Source organism: Ursus maritimus, unplaced genomic scaffold (genome assembly GCF_017311325.1).
Source record: "Ursus maritimus isolate PB19 unplaced genomic scaffold, ASM1731132v1 scaffold_26, whole genome shotgun sequence".
NCBI classification, from domain to species: Eukaryota; Metazoa; Chordata; class Mammalia; order Carnivora; family Ursidae; genus Ursus; species Ursus maritimus.
The window spans coordinates 32,577,796-32,597,195 of record NW_024425119.1 but is presented as its reverse complement, the minus strand read 5'-3'; the positions used below and the strand labels follow the sequence as shown (position 1 = coordinate 32,597,195).

General features: G+C 35.6%; 1 protein-coding gene across 1 annotated transcript in view; it reads right to left on the bottom strand.

Moving 5' to 3' along the window:
* CNTN1 (contactin 1) overlaps positions 1-19,400 on the bottom strand; it is a 148,177-nt gene that overhangs the window by 65,914 nt on the left and 62,863 nt on the right. Inside the window, exon 14 of the mRNA XM_008704710.1 lies at positions 9,391-9,549. Coding sequence (XP_008702932.1) covers positions 9,391-9,549 — 159 coding nt within the window. The remainder of the gene's footprint in view (positions 1-9,390; positions 9,550-19,400) is intronic.

Here is a 19,400-nt window from a genome sequence, read left to right as displayed (position 1 = left end):
TTCTCTTCTAGAGACCTTCAAATAATGTTGAGCCTCCTATGAGATGAGAGGCTTTTATAGTAGTGGGTTGGATTGTGCCTATCAAAAAGTTTGATCTATGCCCAAATTACTAGAACCTGTGAATGTAACTTATTGGGAAAATAGTCTTTGTATAACCTTTCAAGTTTAAGGCTGGAATTATGTTAAAGATCTTGGGTTAAGATCATGCTGGATTATCTAGGTGGGCCCTAAATCCAGTGACAAGTGTCCTTATAAGAGAAACATAGAGGACGGGTGCCTGGGTGGTGCAGTTGTTGAGCGTCTGCCTTCGGCTCAGGGCGTGATCCTGGTGCTCTGGGATTGAGCCCCACATCAGGCTCCTCCGCTAGGAGCCCACTTCTTCCTCTCCCACTCCCCCTGCTTGTGTTCCCTCTCTCTCTGGCTGTCTCTCTCTGTCAAATAAATAAATAAAATCTTAAAAAAAAGAGAGAGAGAAACATAGAGGAGAGAAATATGTAAAACAGGAGGTTGCAAAGTGACCACAGAGGCAGAAGTTGAAGTGCTGTGGGGTCGCAAGCCAAGGATCATCTGGAGCCACCATAAGATGGGAGAGGTAAGAAATGAATTGTTCCCTAGAGCCTTTGGAGAGGGTGCAAACTTGCCAACACCTTGGTTCTGGATTCTGGCCTCCAGAACTATGAGAGACTAAATTTCAGTTGTTTTAAGCAAGCGATTTGTTATGGCAGCCCTAGGAAACTAATACAGGGTTTTAAAGTCAGAAGCTGATGGAACTATTTAAGAGTTTGTGATCTTATGAATTTGGGGGCCTAAGTAAAAACATATGGTAGAAGGCTCAAGGAGGCAGTCCAATCTCTCCCCTCTTTCCTATGCTGCCAAATCCCAGCACTGTTTAAATGCCTGAAGAATGGAAATGTTGGAAGCACTCCAAAGGGTCTTTCTTGACAAGGGTATGGTATTCTCATGATGGTCAAGTCTACCTCAGGTTTTTCTAAGCAGCTAGGCAGTCGACAGGTATGGGCAAGTATAGGTTGGGTCAAAACAAGAAGAACCAGATAGATGTGCAGTGGAAGCTGCAGCTGATAGACTGATTTTGAACACATCCGAGGATCCAATATGAAAATACCCCCAAATAAATGGAAGATCAGGTGTATGTTCAAAGAGTAGAAAATCATAACTGACCACAGAAAATATTTGGAGGAATGGTGAAAGGTAAAGAAGGAAAAGTCAACAGGGCTCCTTTTGTGGTGGGCTTTGGATTGCAGGTGAGGTTGTCAGTCCTTTGATTTTAATGACTGAGATGAAGAAAGAAAGAATAAGCAAAAAGCCTTGGAGTCACTACCATAAGGTAAATACCAGTGAGAAACCATTGGTTCGGGGATGCAAACAACTCTTCTAGAAGAGGAAACAAGAATTGGATGGTAGGAAGATGGACTTCTAGAATGTACCTTCTGAATGGTTTAGGAAAGAATTTGATACCTGTAAGTTAAGGAAAATATTCTCTACCAGGATTGCTAAAGGCATGAAAAGTGCTCTTTTAGAATAAAACCAATGATAATCATTCCTGTTAATATACATTCACATCAGAACTTACAAGAATATAAATATCCAAAACAAACATGTTTTGGTATATATTTATAATACCCCCCTAAAAAGGGGGGTATTATATACCTACCATTACATGCCTACCATCTATGTAAGAAGGAGGAATAACTTAGCAAAAAATAAAAATGACTAGCATTTTCATTTTAGAAAAATATATCTAGAATTAAAAGTGGCTCTTCTATCTGGCCTATTTTCCTTCCTCCAGATTGAGGCAGGACATTTGAACACCACATAATGAGAACAGGATTTAAAAGCTTACTTTCTCTTTAACTTTTTCTCAGTTCCAATCTCGAAGTAGGCAGTCCACACTAAAAATATTTCTTCTGCCTCCCCCTTGTTTGTGCATTTGTGGACATACACATGTTTTTTCTACTTCTGACACATGTTTTGGAACTTCTCTGGGCCTCGTATACCTAGCATAGTGTTTTTCAAATGGTACTACTTATTAAATATTTGTAACAAATATAAATAAAATATAAATACAAAAGTTATGCTTATTTTGAGTAGACAATGCAAGAAGCACAGCCTTGTGTACACAATCACTTTATAGTCTCCTTCATCTCTGAATCATGTAGGCTACGGTGAAAGACAAGGAGGGCATTCCTTTACCTTGCCCCACCACAAAATATCCAACACTGTATGGCTCTTATGCCTATATTCAGCCCATAAATTATCTTGTCAGAAGGTACACCTTGTCTCAATCCACTTAATCCCTTTCCCACTCTAACCGTGAGTTGATCCTTTCTCCTCTACTGCTACTGTGTTTTACCTCTATTATACATTTTTATTTCTTTTATTTGGGCCCTAAATATCCTTATAAATGGATTTTTACCCCATGCCATCTTCCCCCTCCTCCTTCAGTCCTCCTTCAGGATATGTTTTATTTTCCTAAAACCACCCACATAGAGAGTTTGGGAGCAGAGTTCGGCTTTGCTTTGGAAGCAGATTCATGCCCAAGCCAAATGGAGAACAGTCAGAAGCACAGGGACTTTATGTCCTCTCCCTTCAGCCAAGTTCTTTGCAGCCCATTTATTATTCCTAGAGTCAGAAAGAGAGGAGAGTACTTTGCACAACAGAGGCAAATGCTAGGAATCAGGACTGGGGTCTCAAGTTCCTGAGTTTCAAGTGGGTCAGTTTGGAGTCAGGCCATTTTTTCCTACAGATAATTTCAATATGGAAAATCAGATCTTAACTCTCTAGTGCCTGTCAGAGGCTTCTCTTTATAAAGGAAAAAAAAAACCACACTGAATATTAATCTGATGGTTATTTAAATCTTAGCTTTGGTTATGAGTGTAAATCTCAATCAAAGGGATACAGAGCAGGAGACACACTCCTTACTTTAAACACTCAGGTCAAAAGACCCTCTTGAGAAAGTCTTATTTTAACAACCAGCCATAAACAGCAATCCATAGATTTATTTGCAAATACTTTGAGTCCATTCTGAGTCCATAAGGCTCAGAATAAAATCATTCTAACTATTCTTTGGTGGAAAAGAGAAGCAAGCCTCATGGGTATCCTAAGGCCAATAATTCATACTGCTTTAGTTGCCTGGCAACCATGCTAATGGCACTCTGCCTTCAGACCACACAGACTAGCTATTTGAAGAGCTTCAGAAATAGCCAGAATAACCTCAGGACTAAAAAAAACAAAAACAAATTGTTTCAAGAAAAACTGTAGGCAGTGTAATCCCACCTGCTCTAGATTCTCTGAAGTTGCCTAGTGAATCCTGGTATTTCCTTAGAATTTAAATACAATCAGAACCTTTAGCTTCTTCCCTCTCAATCCACAACCCAAGTATTTGAAATTATCCAGAACCCACTCAGAGGTTCTAACTTATAAAGCAGGTCCGTGTTTAGAATAGAAAAGGGCATTTAAAGGCTTCTCACTGGCTCTGCGTTACCTTAATGTCTCTAGACCCAACCCACAGGTCTTCTGGCAGAACTCTGCCAGATGCCATAGATTTGGCAAAGTTCTCTGCAGCAAAAGAGAAGCAAACTGTGCTCTGGCATCCCAGAAGATAAGATTCATTGATTCTTTTCTAAGGAAAAGTTGAATGTAGCCTCATAAAAACCCAGAAATTCATATTTGAAATAAGAACAAAAAAACGGAAGCTACAGAAAGGCAAAAAAGAAAATAATAAATTCTAAAAAGTAAGTATTCTGCAATGAGCCTAGTGGGTTTCTTTCCCCATTTTTTTAACCTATCAATGTGGCAAATAATTTTTAAAAATACTAAATAATAAGTAAGATATGGTAGATGAGATACTCATATACTGGTGGCAGGAATAAAAATTGTTTCTACCTTTCTACAGGTAATCTTTTAGTGTAGCTCACGGGTTTAAGCATGTTTACACTAAATAATTTACTTTTAAAATGTCTATTCTAAGGAAAGAATCTAGAGTCCAGAGGAATGTTTATGTGCTAAGATGTTAATTTATAATTCTAGGCTTCCACATGACAGAATTTTAAATATAAAAACATTTTTCTTCTTTATTTTAGAGACCATATCCCAGGTTGGCTCTCTCAATTGATCTCATAGCATGGCTTCTAGGCCTCTTTTTGTTTAATACCCTTCCATACACACCCCCCATCACCAACAATATTCTATAATTTTTCTTCTCCACGTAGCAGCATAGAATCAAACACAACATTCTAAATGTTATCTGTGTCTCTCGTAGAACCCTGAGAATGGCATCAAATTTCTGCTCCCCATTTCCTAGAAAGTCCAAGAAAAGTAATATTTACAGTAGACTGTTTTAAGGATATACAGTCTATTCTTTCATCTCATTATTCTAAATGTAATCCTTGTACTGCTGAAACTTTATATCTTTGAAAAATATTTATTGAACACCTTAAATAATTACCTTCATAAAACTGAGTTTAGTCCTGCACCTTCCATTTTTAGTGGACACCACTAGAGATAAAGACTACATGATTGCATTTATTGCAAAAAGTATTTTTCACTTCCACTTAGGATACTGACACAAGAGAACTTTACTTGCATAACTAACAAAAAGAACAGGTAAGACAATCTACAAAATAATCATTTTTCAGAGTTGGTCAGAGAGCTGAGTTTGTGAAGAAGTCTAATGAACTAAAGTCATCATAGGTAGACCAATGGGGAGAGGAGGACATAGTCATTAATGTTCATAAGAAGAAAACAGTTTAACTTTTCACAGATATTTAAAGATGAAGTATAGGTTGGGATGGCTGTATTGAATCCCCAGGAGCCCCCAAATCAAGGAGCATCTGTATCCATCAGTCAATTATTTTTTGTAGAACTTTGTTGTACTCAGAAAAGTTGGGGGCAGGACAAGGGGGCCAAGAGAGACCTCCCTCTGAGGCACAGACATCTCAGACCTGCTCAAGTCTCAGAGCAAAGCAGGAAAATGGAGACCCTGCTGCATGCACTCCAGGTCTTCCACTGAATAAGCATGTGACTGTGCGTGGCTGGGTGAGTAGCAGGTGAGCGAAGACAGATCGGCTTCCCCAGAGAGGGACTAGTGCTTTGGGTCTGCTGAAGTCTGACTTGAACACAGGAGAACTGAGAACCTCTCCCACCCCTAGGAACTCTGGGTTTTAGACTAGTTACCAGACAACAGCTGTTTGGGGCAAAAGAAGGGAAGCTGAAAGAACCCTCCCTGACAGCCAGGTTTCTAGAAGAGCAAGCTGAAGTCTGATGGTAAGATTGGAGAATATTCAGATGTGAGAGGGTTTTGATCTTATACTCAAATTTACTTGGCTCTCTACTGAACTGATCCCTCAACTACAGATTATGTTGACAAAATGACAATTTTAAAAAATGACATGCATTTTCCTGGGCACAAGTAATATTTACTTTAGGCTCTACTATTCTTTTTTACACAATGTTTGGATATAAAAAATTATTAGGACACAAGAAAACAAAGAAGTATGATTCATTTTTAACAAAGGAAAAAAAAATCAACAGAGCCAGACTTAAAGATGGCCCAGGTGTTAAATAATCAGACAGGGACAATAGAATAATCACGATAAATATGTAAAAGTTTCAAGTGGGAAAGATGCACAACTTGTATAAGTAAATAAGAAATTTCTATGGCATACTATGTAAACAATATTAAAAGGAAATTTGGCTAGAGCCAAAATCCCATGAATCATCTTCAATCTGTCCTTTCCCTCAATCTCCATACCTGATTTGTTAGAAAGTTCTGTGTTGCCTTCAAAAATACATCTCAAACTCACCCACTCCTCTCCACTTCTATCCCATAGTCCCAGCCAGTGACATCTCCCACCTGGACATCTCTCCCATATGCACCTGGACATTTCTCCCATATGCCATATTCTCCCAACTGTTCTCCATGTTTCTAGTTTTGGTCCTCCAGAAATCCCTTTTCCATACATTACCCAGTGATTTTTTCCCCCTTCAAATAGAAGTCAGATTACTGCTCCTTTGTTTAAAAACTCCTTATAGGACCTACAAGGCCCTGCATATCTTTTCATCCACTATTGCTATGTGCATAATGAACTACCAAATTTAGTGGCTGACATCAATTATCATTTTACCCTGTCTCATGTTTTCTAGACATAAAATTATTTATTATATATATTTTATGTGTAAAACAAAATTTTTATGGGGCCTACAGCATATAGAAATGTAATATATTTGATAAATTCTTCAGGGGACAGATGGAAGTAAAGCTATATTAGAGTAAGGATAATAACTCAAATCCACAGGAACAAATGAAGAGAATCAAAAATGGTAAATAGAAAGGTTGATATAACAAACTCTATAAATATGTACTTGCTTTCCTGTCTTCTTGTAGATTCTTTAGAAGACATTAACAGAAGAGTACAGGTTTATAATATATATATAGATGTAATATGTATAAAAATAACACATAGCACAAAAAAGGGTGTAAGATGCAAAAGAGCTATCTAGGAGCAACATTTCTATACCTCACTGAAATTAAGTAAGTAAAAATATGAAGTCTATTCTAGAATAAAGTTCAGATGTACCTGGCAAGCCCTAGAGTAACCATTAAATAAATAAATATATATTTAAAATTCATTTATTTATATACAGTTTTTATATAGTATATATATAGTAACCATTATCTCCATAGTAACCATTAAAAACTTAAAATATTACACTAGAAAATATTCACTTAATTCAAAAGAAAGCAGTAAAGAAGGAATAAAGGAACAAAAACAAGTGAAATTTGGTAAGCAAAAATACAACGGATGGTTACCACAGGGGAGGTAGGTGGGGGGATGGGTGAAATAGGTGATGGGGATCAAGGAGTATACTTGTCATGATGAACACTGGGTGATGTATGGAAGTGTTGAATTGTACACCTGAACTAATATTACACTGTATGTTAACTAACTGGAATTCAAATAAAAACTTAAAAAAAACAAAAAATAAATAGAAAACATACAATGGCAGATATAAATCTAACTATATAAATAATAACATTAAATGTTAATGGATTAAAGAATCCAATCTAAAGACAGTGGTTGTCACACTGGATAAAAAATAAGGTGCGCAGTCATTAAGCATCTGCCTTCAGCTCAGGGCATGATCCCAGCGTTCTGGGATTGAGCCCCACATCAGGCTCCTCCGCTATGAGCCTGCTTCTTCCTCTCCCACTCCCCCTGCTTGTGTTCCCTCTCTCGCTGGCTGTCTCTATCTCTATTAAATAAATTAATAAAATCTTTTAAAAAAAACAAGGTGCAACTATACATTTCAACAGAAAACATACTTTAGATTCAAAGATACAAATAGGTTGACAGTTGTAAAAGATATAACGTAAACAGAAGCCATGAGAAAGTTGGGGAGACTATACTAATATCAGAAGCATCCTTTTTAAAATGCAACTCCTGCAGCCTGATTCTTCTTCTCTAATGTTTCTCTTTAGCACCAATCACCATATGACTTACTATACATTTTATTTATTTTTCCTTTTTTTAAATTTTATTTTATTTAAATTCAATTAATTAACATATAGTGTATTATTAGTTTCAGAGGTAGAGTTCAGTGATTTGTTATTTGTTCATCGCCATCTTTTCTACTAGAATGTAAACACTTTGAGGGCAGGATTGGTGTGTGTGTATGTGTGTGTGTGTGTTTGTGTTTCCCCTCTCTGTTTTGTTCATGGATGGTCAGGTGTATATCCAGCATCTAGACCCGTTGTGGCATACAATGGAGGCTCAGTGAATTGTTTAATAAATAAGCCTTAAGGGTCCTGATCTAGGAGCTAGGGATAGAGTAGTGAATAAAACAAAATCTTCATCCTCATGGAACTTACTTTCTGGTGGAATATATATATTTTTTTTAATGAGAAGTATATTTTAATTGAGCTACCCAGTAAGCATACATAATTAATGGAAATGATTACAATTATTATTCCCTTTTCAAAGCAAACAAAAATTTTAAATGTGTTTATTACATTTTTTTCTCTAATATCTACAATCAGTGTCAATTTGTCTAAATATCTAATATTACCTATAGTTTCATCATTATCATCCATTTTCATAGTCTTCAGAAAAACAGAAACTGCCCACACACTTAAGGTTTACCAAACATCTAAATGGTTTTTTAGGTAATTTTTCAAATGGCCTGATTTTGCCAAACATATTTATAGATAACTCTTACACTCACCAGCATAATGTAATAGAAATATTTTACCTGTTTCTAACTCATGTGTATTTTACACACTTATGTGGAGAATCGCTTAGTACTAAAATATATGTAAACCTCATAACAGACTTCAAGTTTATAGTTGGTTCATTTTCCATGATAGGAATAAATTATCAAAGAAAACTAAATCTAAATTAAAACCTCTCAGTGATCAATACAAATAAATCCCATTACCTTAAGACAAGGCAAAAATGAGAGCAGGTTTGGGATATGCTGGGATTAACTTTTTCATTTTTTAAAAAGGATAAACATTTTATTCATTTTTGTATTTTTTCTTCCCTCTCGTGACAACTGAGCACATATTTCTATGTCTTCATTATGTAATCTAAAAGAAACTCTAGCAACTATAAGTTTGTTTAAAAACAATGTCAAAATAACAAACAGAAGCAGGTTATCTCATCAAAAGGATCATCTATCTTCTTTGACGTTATAAGAGAGAAACTGCTATGTGATGTTACAGGCTAGTCATGACAAATGAGAATGGTAATAATTACAGACACAGGAAGGCACCCACTTACTCATTTATTTTTTTTCCTGATCAACTCTTAGAAAATCTTAATATAAGAAAAGAAATTAAAATCCAAAACTTCCTTGAAGATATGTTTTGAGGAAATTCAAAGCCGGTAAGATCATCTTTGAGAAGTAAAGGTTATGGTAATAAGAATTGGGTGCTTAAATTAATATTTATAATCAAAGTGGCTTTTTAAAAATGCAGAATTGTAGGACCTATATAATTGTAAAAAGTGGGTCATGAATAATAAGCTATAGATGTCATTTACCAAAAAAAAAAAAAAATGATTTCTCAAGATTTTTTTCCCTAATAAATCTTAGAATTGCACAGAGCTCAAATTAGAAAACCAGGAGGCCTCTCTTTGCTTTCCCATTATAGATACAGACCCACTGCTTCTTCCCCTGCAGTTTTAAAAAGTCTAAGTTCCTTGTGGTTTCCTTCACTACTAATGCACTGGGATACTTAAAAAAAAAAAAGTTTAAAAATAGAAAAGCATGTTGAGGTAGACGATAAAATCCTTAAAAAGTCCAAATATTCATTTTTTTATGAAAGAATTCATTTAAAAATATGTACAGATTAATCAGACAAATGAAACTCACCTGTCTTCGCATCTTTCCAATCATCTGAAAGAATAGTCTTGGTCTGAATAGTATATTTAGATATAGGACTGTGATTGTCTGAACCACGGCTCCAAGTAAGAGCCACAGAAGTAGCTCTAATGTCTTCTATTCGTAGACCACCAGGAGGTCCTGGAGGGCCTGGAAAGAAAATTTGAGTAATGAATCAGTGAATCCCAATTAGTGAATTACATACACATTAGAATACAAAAGATCTTCTTTGAAATTAATCTAAAGAACATTTATATGATATAAGCAATGTTACCACATCCCTTTTAAAAATAAACTATAGGAGGTAATAATAATAGTAGTATTTATGGTCTTCTCTAAATGATTTCACAGTGTCTCTTTTTAAGTAAGGAGATAAATGCTATCATTTAAAAATGGCATTATTATTCAAGATACATATGACAATCTTTGGCTCACAAAATGGATACACATGAAAATCTTTGACTTATAAAATGCAGTTGGCATTAACAGGACCTAACAGATTGTGGCACAGTGCAATTTAAGAAATGCTTGCCGGATGCATAAATCAGATATGGTAGCACAATTCAGTCCAGATATGAGAATAGTTAGTCAAATATTTCACTGTGACTCCCACAAATGGAACAAATACTTTTTTATATCCGTAAATGATTATAGGCAATTTATTTTATTTGGAGTAGAAAATACATACAATCTGGGAATGATTGTATGTATCATTTTGCATAATACATTTCACGTTAGTTATAGTAACAGGGATAAATAATATTAAAAGAAATATTTATACTTCTATAAAATGTAGAAAACAATTGCCAACTCAAGAGATATACCAGAAATGCCCTGAAATATCATATAATATGTTGAAGAGCCTCAGACAGAAAAATTATTAATGCAGAACATAAAACAACGTTAAAAATAGGTTTTCATAGATGCTTCCTAACTCAGCACCAATGTTATTCAATGAGAGCACTGTACCTGGTGGTAGAAATGAAAAGATAAATGAGACATAACTTCTAGATTTTGAAGAGCTCTTTGTCTTGAAAAGGGTGAAATGGACCAGCAAATAAATAACTATAACCAAAAGCAATAAATGCCATGATAATGGCATATAAGATATTTATACATTGCATCACAATTTCTTGCTTTCAAAAATGAGAAAAAACATGCTTTAAGTGGTACAGTGGCATCCGTTGCTTACAATGCTAAAGAAGTTTCCCAGTTAATAGAGACATCCTTTAATAGACTTTTCAGAAAATACTATCACTTGTTTTCTTTGCACCAGAAAGGGTCTATGCCTAATGAAATTAGGCATATTAAACATAATTACAACTTTGTTAAAATGATATCTTTAGTTATTCATATTGAATATAGTACTAAATAAGACATGTGTTTTTATCTCTTAGCTAAATATAAATGCCTTACTATTTATTTATCAAATCAGATGTTTAGCCTACATGGCTTCATGGCTTTTTTTTCTCCAAATGGGTTTTGGTCTTTGCAAAGGTATAGACAATCTCTTTGGGTTTGGTCCCGAGGGGAAAAAGGTGTAGGTAGATTTACACAAATATATTACTGCCAATACTAAAATAACACAAGACACATCCTACTGATGGTAGTAAATTTTATTATTTGGAGGTATATAACATATAAATAGAAAGGTAAATAAACTTTCATAAATGTATAATTTGTAATAGTGTACTTATACTTCTTGATGTTAATTAAAAGTAAAAAATACATCACCCAGAACAGATGCAATATTCAGAAAGAAAATACAGAACACAGGCAATATTCGGAAAGAAAAAAACTGCATTTTCATTACCTCATTACTTCACATAAAGCATCATCCCAAGTTAATGACAAAATGGAATATTTCAGAGTATTAAAATTTAAAAATAGAGATAAAGAATATAGGAAATTATTTTTAAAAGAAAGAGAAAGTCATGCATTCAGATACTTTTTCTAAGCACAAAGGTATGAAGAAAATGTTAAGGGGAATTTAAGACAAAACTGCCATAGGTTAGTCTTTAACCATGAAAGTGTAAATTATATGCCTGCCATTATTCTCTGAAGTTCTTAGAGTGGCAAATGAGTAATATTTTAAAAGGTCAGACTAAAGTTGTATGTTATGAACATATTTGTTGGAATACCATATGCATAATAACTTCACTCGGTCATCCATTCAGTGAAGAGCGACATTGTTGAACAAAACACTGTAATTTCCTTTGTCCATTTTTTCCCCTCTGATATATCCCTGGCCTCTAATGGGTTCTTAAATATTTTGGTGAATACATAAATGAATTTATCACAATTAAACTTCAGATAGTTCTATAAACATAGCAGTCATCCACAATACAAGCTCCCTTCTTCCATTTGCCTTGAATATCATCGTAAAGAGGTGAAGTTAAGAGAACAAATGGAAAGGTGTTGGTTGATATCCTCAAAACCCTGATGTGGCAATGTTATTTAGTAATGTGGAATAGACCTATTCATCTAGTAAACGACTCCAAATATCTCCTGGGAAATACCTGAAAGAAAAATACTATTAAAGGCAGAGATTTTAGAGTTTAAAATAGGCTTGACTGAAAATTCTGTATCCTGATTTACCTTGGGCAAGTTTTTCAAGTTTATTAAGTTTCCATTTTATCATCTGTAAAATGGGAGTAATAAAAATTGATCATATAGAATTGTTTTTTAGGACTGAAACAATATCTTTAAAGAAGGTAATGGTAGACCTGGTCCATAGAAAGCCCTCAGTAAACTTTAGCTACTAAAAGTATTACTGTTGTTATTCCTGTAAGAGCTGTCTGGGCATCTGAGCTACTTAGGAGGAGTAATTCTTAGTATTTGTTAATAACTGGGAGGGCTCTGTTTAACAGAGTGTTCATTTACCACTTGTTTTCACTTAAAAATAAAGTGTTTTTTTGATACATTCGTTGAAGGTGAGGAAAAGTTGGGAATGTGAAGTTCCTTCATTTGTACTAAGAAATCAGGATGTAGCAAAAACGGAGGAATGGTACTATAGAGACAAACGTGCACAGCCTGGGAGTTCAGCTCAGGGCCATACTGAACTATCTCCAGGAGGAAGATTTTCAAAGCAGTGTGGCTGATAATACTTGTTCCATTTTTCTGTTCAGAATGGAGAAAAAAGTGTTACGGTAGAAAATAAAATAATGCAACTACTTGTTCCTCCAGCACACACACAAAGGCATTAGGAACTGGTCACCCTTGGTTATTCTCTTATCAATGGGGGAAAACAACCAAACAAACATGATTCTGACCCTAAGAGTTCCTCCTTCTTTCCTCCCTCCCTTTCTGTCTCTCTTTGCCTCCTCTCTTTCTCCCTCTTTTTCTCTTCCTCCTCTTCCCCTCTCTTTCTCTTTTTTCCTGCCTCCTCTCTCCCTCTCTTCAAGCTCCTACTGTTGTACAAGCACTCTCAAGAAATCAATAAGTAAAGAATTGAAGCCAGGAAAAATGTAAGCCAACAGACTGTTACATGCAGCTTATTTCATTAATACTCTACTAATACGTCTTTCCAATTTCTTAGGTGGCCCTCAGGCAGATAACTAATGGCTCCTAAGAATGTTATATATGCCAAATTTTAATTATAATGACACAGAGACATTGGCTAGATAGAAAGGACCTTTGGAATTTGATGTACATTTTAAATGTGAGATACATTAGGTATGAAATTATTTTAGCCTTCCATTTTCTTTCTCTCTTTTGTTTTTACTCATTAAAGATCTCAGGTGGGGGGTGTGGAGGAACTGGGTATTTCTCTGACTAGTGCTGGCAAAGCTTTCTTTCAATTCTTCTCACTACCATTAGATACTTAGGAAGCCAGAAAGAGAAGGAAAGGAGGAGAAAAATGAGAAAGATCTGGTGGAGGAGATGAAAAGTTATTTAAGGCATACTTTTTGTTTTTGGTTTTTATGAAGACAGTCTGACCAAATTCTCCTAACAGTGCCAAACTTCAGTGTTAATACTCTGCATCTCCTTTTCCTATTTGAAGTCATCGTGCTCTATCACTATCCTTCTAGGAGCTACCTTTCTGTACTTCTCCCCATACTTCCTTTTCTATTACATTATCCTCTCTCTTACTATTCTTTTTTTTTCACTTATTATATTGTTTTCCTCTGGCTTGAAATATCCCTCTCAGAGATTGCTGATTGAGAACATTCCATAAAATCTCACCTACAGGGTATAATTAATGGTCTACCAGGGTCCTTAGTGTTATGTCTCTACATTGTAGGTTCTTCAAAGTCAGGCAGGAGTCTACAATTACTGAAACTTGTTTCTATCTTTTTTTTTTTTAACCTACTGAAGGACTGTAGAAATAGCCAGAATGGTCTGCTATCATCTGTAGTTCAATGCAGTATCAATTTGTAACACCTATACTCTCTTTCCCTAAATTTCTCTATGTTCTAAATGTTTTAACTATGATATCATTGATTGTGGGCAAATAACAGAAACACTTCAATATGTAATATAGATCACATACAGTTTAGAGCTCATGTAAGCCAATATCTGTACATTTACCAAAGGATGCTGAAGTCTAGAAGGGCTATGGCCAGAATCACACAGCCAGTCTATGTGACAGAGTGCAGAATCAGGACAAGAGACTGGGTTTCCCAGCATAACCCACACAAAATGAGAAAAAGCCCATTTGAGATTTAAATCTTGCTGCCCAAATGTGCCTATCTGTAAAAGGCCTCCAAAGAACTACCAACACTGCCAAGTTTACCCTATTGTTTTCTTGACTCGTCTGTATTTTTTAAACAAATGTGAACTCATAACAACATAAAATTTACATGACATAAAATGTTAGTGAATAAAATTTTTTTTAAGATTGTATTTATTTATTTGACAGAGAGAGAGAGGCAGGCAGGGGGAGGGGGAGAAGCAGGCTCCCTACTGAGCAAAGAACCTGATGTGGGGCTTGATACCAGGACACTGGGATCATGACCTGAGCTGAAGGCAGATGCTTAACCGACTGAGCCACCCAGGTGCCTCAGTGAATAAAAATTTTATATTGTATATTTTAATAAAAATATTTTAGTGAGTCCTTATCATATTGAACTAATTGCTAAATCTTTCATAATTCTTACCAATAACCTAATGATGTAGCTGACATCATTCCTATTTTACAGTTGAGGAAACAGAGACATGGATAGATTAAATGACTATAGTCGTCCAGCTAGCAAATGACAAAGCTAAGATGTAAACACAACCAATTTGCCATGAGACTATCTTTTCAATAACTATAGTACAATTATTTAAAACAGCATTATCAGAATCAAAATAAAAAATGGTATTGAGCTTTCCTTTGGAGACCTTTGTTGTTCGGAATCATATGAATTACTTGGGCACAGCTGTATACTTTAGAAAAAATGACAAAAACTGTAATACATTGACCATAACTTTTCAAATCTTTGCTTGATCTGTTAACTCAGATAAATGAAGATAAACACATCGCCCATCTATAAATTCATACTCAGTACATCCCCAATTTTTCTTGATCACCCTAAAGGCATTTATCAGTCTTTCCTGAATTTTATCAGTGTCTTTAGGAAAAAATACCTATGTATGAACAAAACACAGATGTGATTTCCACTCAGCTCTTATTCATATGTAAAGTAATCAGAGGAAAAAATGAGCAAGAACACAATTTTTTATCAATTTTGTCATTTCTTCTTAATGAATGTAGTAATGTTCAATGAAAAAGAGTTTAGACATGTGAGGAAAATAGCAAGGAAAAAAGGTACTTTCAAAATGATTATTCACACACTATAGTCTGACCATATTTTCTCAGGCAATAATTGAGACGCATTTTCTGATGAGTCAAATGGGATAGAAGACTTGAAATTGGGAGCGTCCAGAATTAAACAGGATGCATAGCAGCTATGACCACACCCCAGACATCACTGAGTCCATGCTAATACTTAGGCAGTACTAAATACAAATGTACTTTCTTCCTCTTAAACCCCAACTTTCTAAACAACCAGACCCAAAAACTGCTGGTCTTTTTGGGACCCCCTTCCACATGGCACATGCTTTAAATAGAAGAAATCTTCATGTTCCAGAGGTGCTGCAAGCATGAAAGATATCTAGCATCACTCTCTTTCCACCTGTAATTTCCAGTCAGTAATTAAAGCAAACACCACATGCAAATATTCTGTGGTTCATTATTTATTTTTACTAAAATAGCAAATTCTAATGAAAGTTAAATGTTAAAGAATGTTAAAAATTTTCCAGAACAAATCATCTCCTCTTTTAAAACAAATTATCTTAAAATGACATTACTGAAAGAACATTGGTTATATGAGGATAGGCGACTTCTTCGCTACCAGAATGTGTCAGCTAAAGTCCTTTATTATTACAGGCCTATTTCTGTTCTCAAAATTAGTTAAGACAATGGCTCTACCATAATGTTATGAAATACAGTTCATGTCATGTGGTTTTGTCAATGTTTAAAGCTGTCCTAAGATGAAGCTGAATAGTAAATATTCCTACCATTTAATAGGAGTATGGCAGTTTTTTAACCTCTAACATTTATAAAAGTGAACTTAGATCCATCAGTAATGAGAATAAGGCTAAAGGGAGAGCAATGAATTTGCAGAACCTCTACTTGTCATCGATGCAGTTTATTTAAACAAGAATATTCTCCCTTTCCTGGCACAGGGAAAGGAATACTTGTCATGTGATTTCCTTCCTAATTTTTACATTCTTTCTTTTCAAAACTGTATTCCCATCTGGTCTTGGTGGTATACTTTCAGTTATGGACTATGTAAGAAGATGCCCACCATGATGATTCATGCACATAGCTCCATGATGATATTTATAGGTACATGAGAATCTCAAGTTAATTTTAAATATCTTATTAACATGACAATTGAGCTGGATCTCTAGTCTAAACTCTAAGACAGTTCCATCTGTGACAATGACTGAGATAAGAAAATTTTACAAAATTAAAAAGATGGAAATAGTAACATCTTGAGCCAGAGACATTTATTCATTTATGATGACTAATGAATTATTTTAAAAAGAACACTACATATGTATTTAAGAGTCATATGCATATCTCTCAAAGCTTTCCTGAGAGTTCTTCCAACAACAGATGGAGTTGCTTGAGTTACTAAATGAGAAGTTCATATAATACCCTATGCCTAAATATAAACCTGTTTAAGAGCAAAACTATTTCTGGGGAAGAAACAAGAATTTTAAGCATATCTCTCTGACCAAAGGGGGAAAATGAAAGTATTTTCAGACAACGAAATTTCAGTAGTTCCAGAAGGAATTATATACACTTCCTTTTTATCCTTCACTTCTGTTCAAGTCCTTCCAGTAGGAGTCTCCAACTTCCTGCCCAAATTAAAGCTCCAAGAAGGCTGACAGTAGGAGTTAATAAAATTAAATATGCATGCATGCTGTTAATGGCTTGGTATCTTCACTTAAACCTTGCTACTGAGGTGACAATTTTCTCCACACGCTGTCCATTTTCACTTCCTAACCCCAGGAATTGTTCCAAAAACCCTACAGAGCCATGGACAGTCTTGAGTTGTTTATTGCTGCTTTTCATCCATTCTTGCCAAAGAACATATATATGGCACCAGGATACAAAAGACTATTGGAGTAATGCCCCTTAGCATGTGTCCTAATTAAGATGAGTACTTAGTGAATTTGACAACAATACTGTTCATTACCTGCTTGGTTAAATAAAACAGTCCATTCAGTGGCAATACTCCTGTATTATAATTCACCAGTTCTTCATAATTTTTTTTCAGATAATGAGCTAATTTCTGAGATATGTAATTTCAAAGCAAAACAGGACATGAAAACACAAAAATTTCACTTGGCCATTATAAGATGTACTAGGTTAGTTCACTAGCCATTTTTCATATTAGTGAAGCTATATAATTATATTTTTAAATATCTTCCTGTTCAAAAGTGAGTTTAGAAGTTTCAAAAGGAAAAATCCTCTAAGAACTAGATTGGAAGGGAAAACTGCAGGAGCTACAAGATTGAGTTAATTAGTAAAATCTAGTATAATATGTTAAAAAAAGAAAAAAGAAACAAAGCTTTCACACAAATGGTGAGTGTCAACGATCACCAGGTTGGAGGCAGGCTGGCACAGACGGGGAGAAAAGGGTCCACCATGTTTTTCTCTCCACCTTTTCTGCTTTTACCTGCAAGAGGAAAGATCAAGACTGAAGGGACAGTGTGGATGCCCAGTTAGGGGCAGGAAGCCATGTACTTTGGGGATTTGCCATGAGTCCTTGATGGGTAAGTGGAAATAAGAACAAAGAAAAACATCTTCTCCTAGACACTGGAGATGGGAGTCCAAAAGAAAAAAGGCTAAAGTGACAAGCTTTGGCCCAATCAAACCTCCCTTCCCCAGGAACAGTGACTGCCTTTCTAAAGAACAAGAGCTGTACCTGGATCCCTCCCCCCCACCCTGCCTTAAACTGACAGACACTAGAACCTTCGTAATATCATGCCATATAGTGCAAGTCTACTTACTAAAACATATGCCTGAAGGCTTCTAACTAAGAAAAAAATACAGAGGGTGAATTTAACAATGATTCTAAAAAACTAATCAGTGTTTGGGAATGGATGTCACAGGAACTTGTGTCTTGAGTAATATGGTATTTATTTTTTATGCATATATATACATTAACAGCACAGGAGGAGGAAGTAAAGGAAGATATTTATAAAAAGTCTCCATCATCAGTGTGTGAATTCTGACTATTATTATTCTCTTTCATAAATATGGAATCTGAAGCTTATAGTGATGAATGGACTAGCTTAAGACCACAGCTTAACCAGTAGGTGAAGTGGCTTTTTAAAAAATTTTTAAAAGAGTTTATTTATTTATTTGACAGACAGAGAGAGCACAAGCAGGGGGAGTGGCAGAGGGAGAGGGAGAAGCAGACTGTCTGCTGAGCAGGGAGCCCGATGTGTGGCTCAATCTCAGGACCCTGGGATCATGCCCTGAGCTGAAGGCAGACACTTGACCAACTAAGCACCCAGGTGTCCCTGAATTGGCTTTCTAAGGTACGTTCGCCTAATGCCAAAAGTCATACCTTTTCTATTCGCCATATAGATCTTTTCATGACTGTATGTGTATATTAACTATATTATTAGAGAAAATCATGGATGATATAATAACTATGTTATTAGAGAAAATCATAGGATGATCATCTACCTTTTTCCCCTAACCATAACTAAGGATAATTTGATTATTAGAATTAGACCACTTTATAACCACCATTGTCTCCCTGGTGATAGCTATTTAAATATGAGAAACAATATCTAAGAAAACTTGCTTCTGTTGACTGCTTATTATAAATTTTTTGTCATTATGATAAATGTAACAAAGGTCACCAAACTCACTTTTCATTTAAACACATGGGATTTCTAAGTTTTCAATGAGAAGTGAAATTAATAATTTTGGATATATGCCATCCATGCACCCCTCCCTCCACCTTTAAGTAGTTTGGTATTTTTTGCCATATTCCCAGAGTTTGCTTCTCTGAAACTTGACGCTTTAAGTCCGACGAGAGGGTGCTATGCACAGTTACACAGTGAGTCTCCCTAAACTGCTGCACAATGGGGTGGCATTTCCTTGACTTAGGCACCTTAGCTACCAGCCTACACGGGAACATACTGGACAGTGGTCCTCCAAGTTGTATAAAACACCACCATCAGGCAGATCTGACGTACTCCTGTCAGTAACAGTCCCTTGCTCCTGGAGAAAGTCTCAGGAACGTGTGGAGCTGCTCAAGCTCTGGTTGTTGACGAGACAGTAAGACAGTAGGGAGCTGAAGCTCAGATGCATGCTCTTCAGTGTGACAGACCCTAGACTATTTAGTGGCACTCACACAAGGGATCACTACATCTTGGCGTGTCAGAAGTTATTTGCTACTGATAAATTTGTGCATTACTTCTTTTCTAAAATGAAGTGGATTCAAGGTTGTCCCTGCAATATGCTAAGTCTTATTCACTTGCAC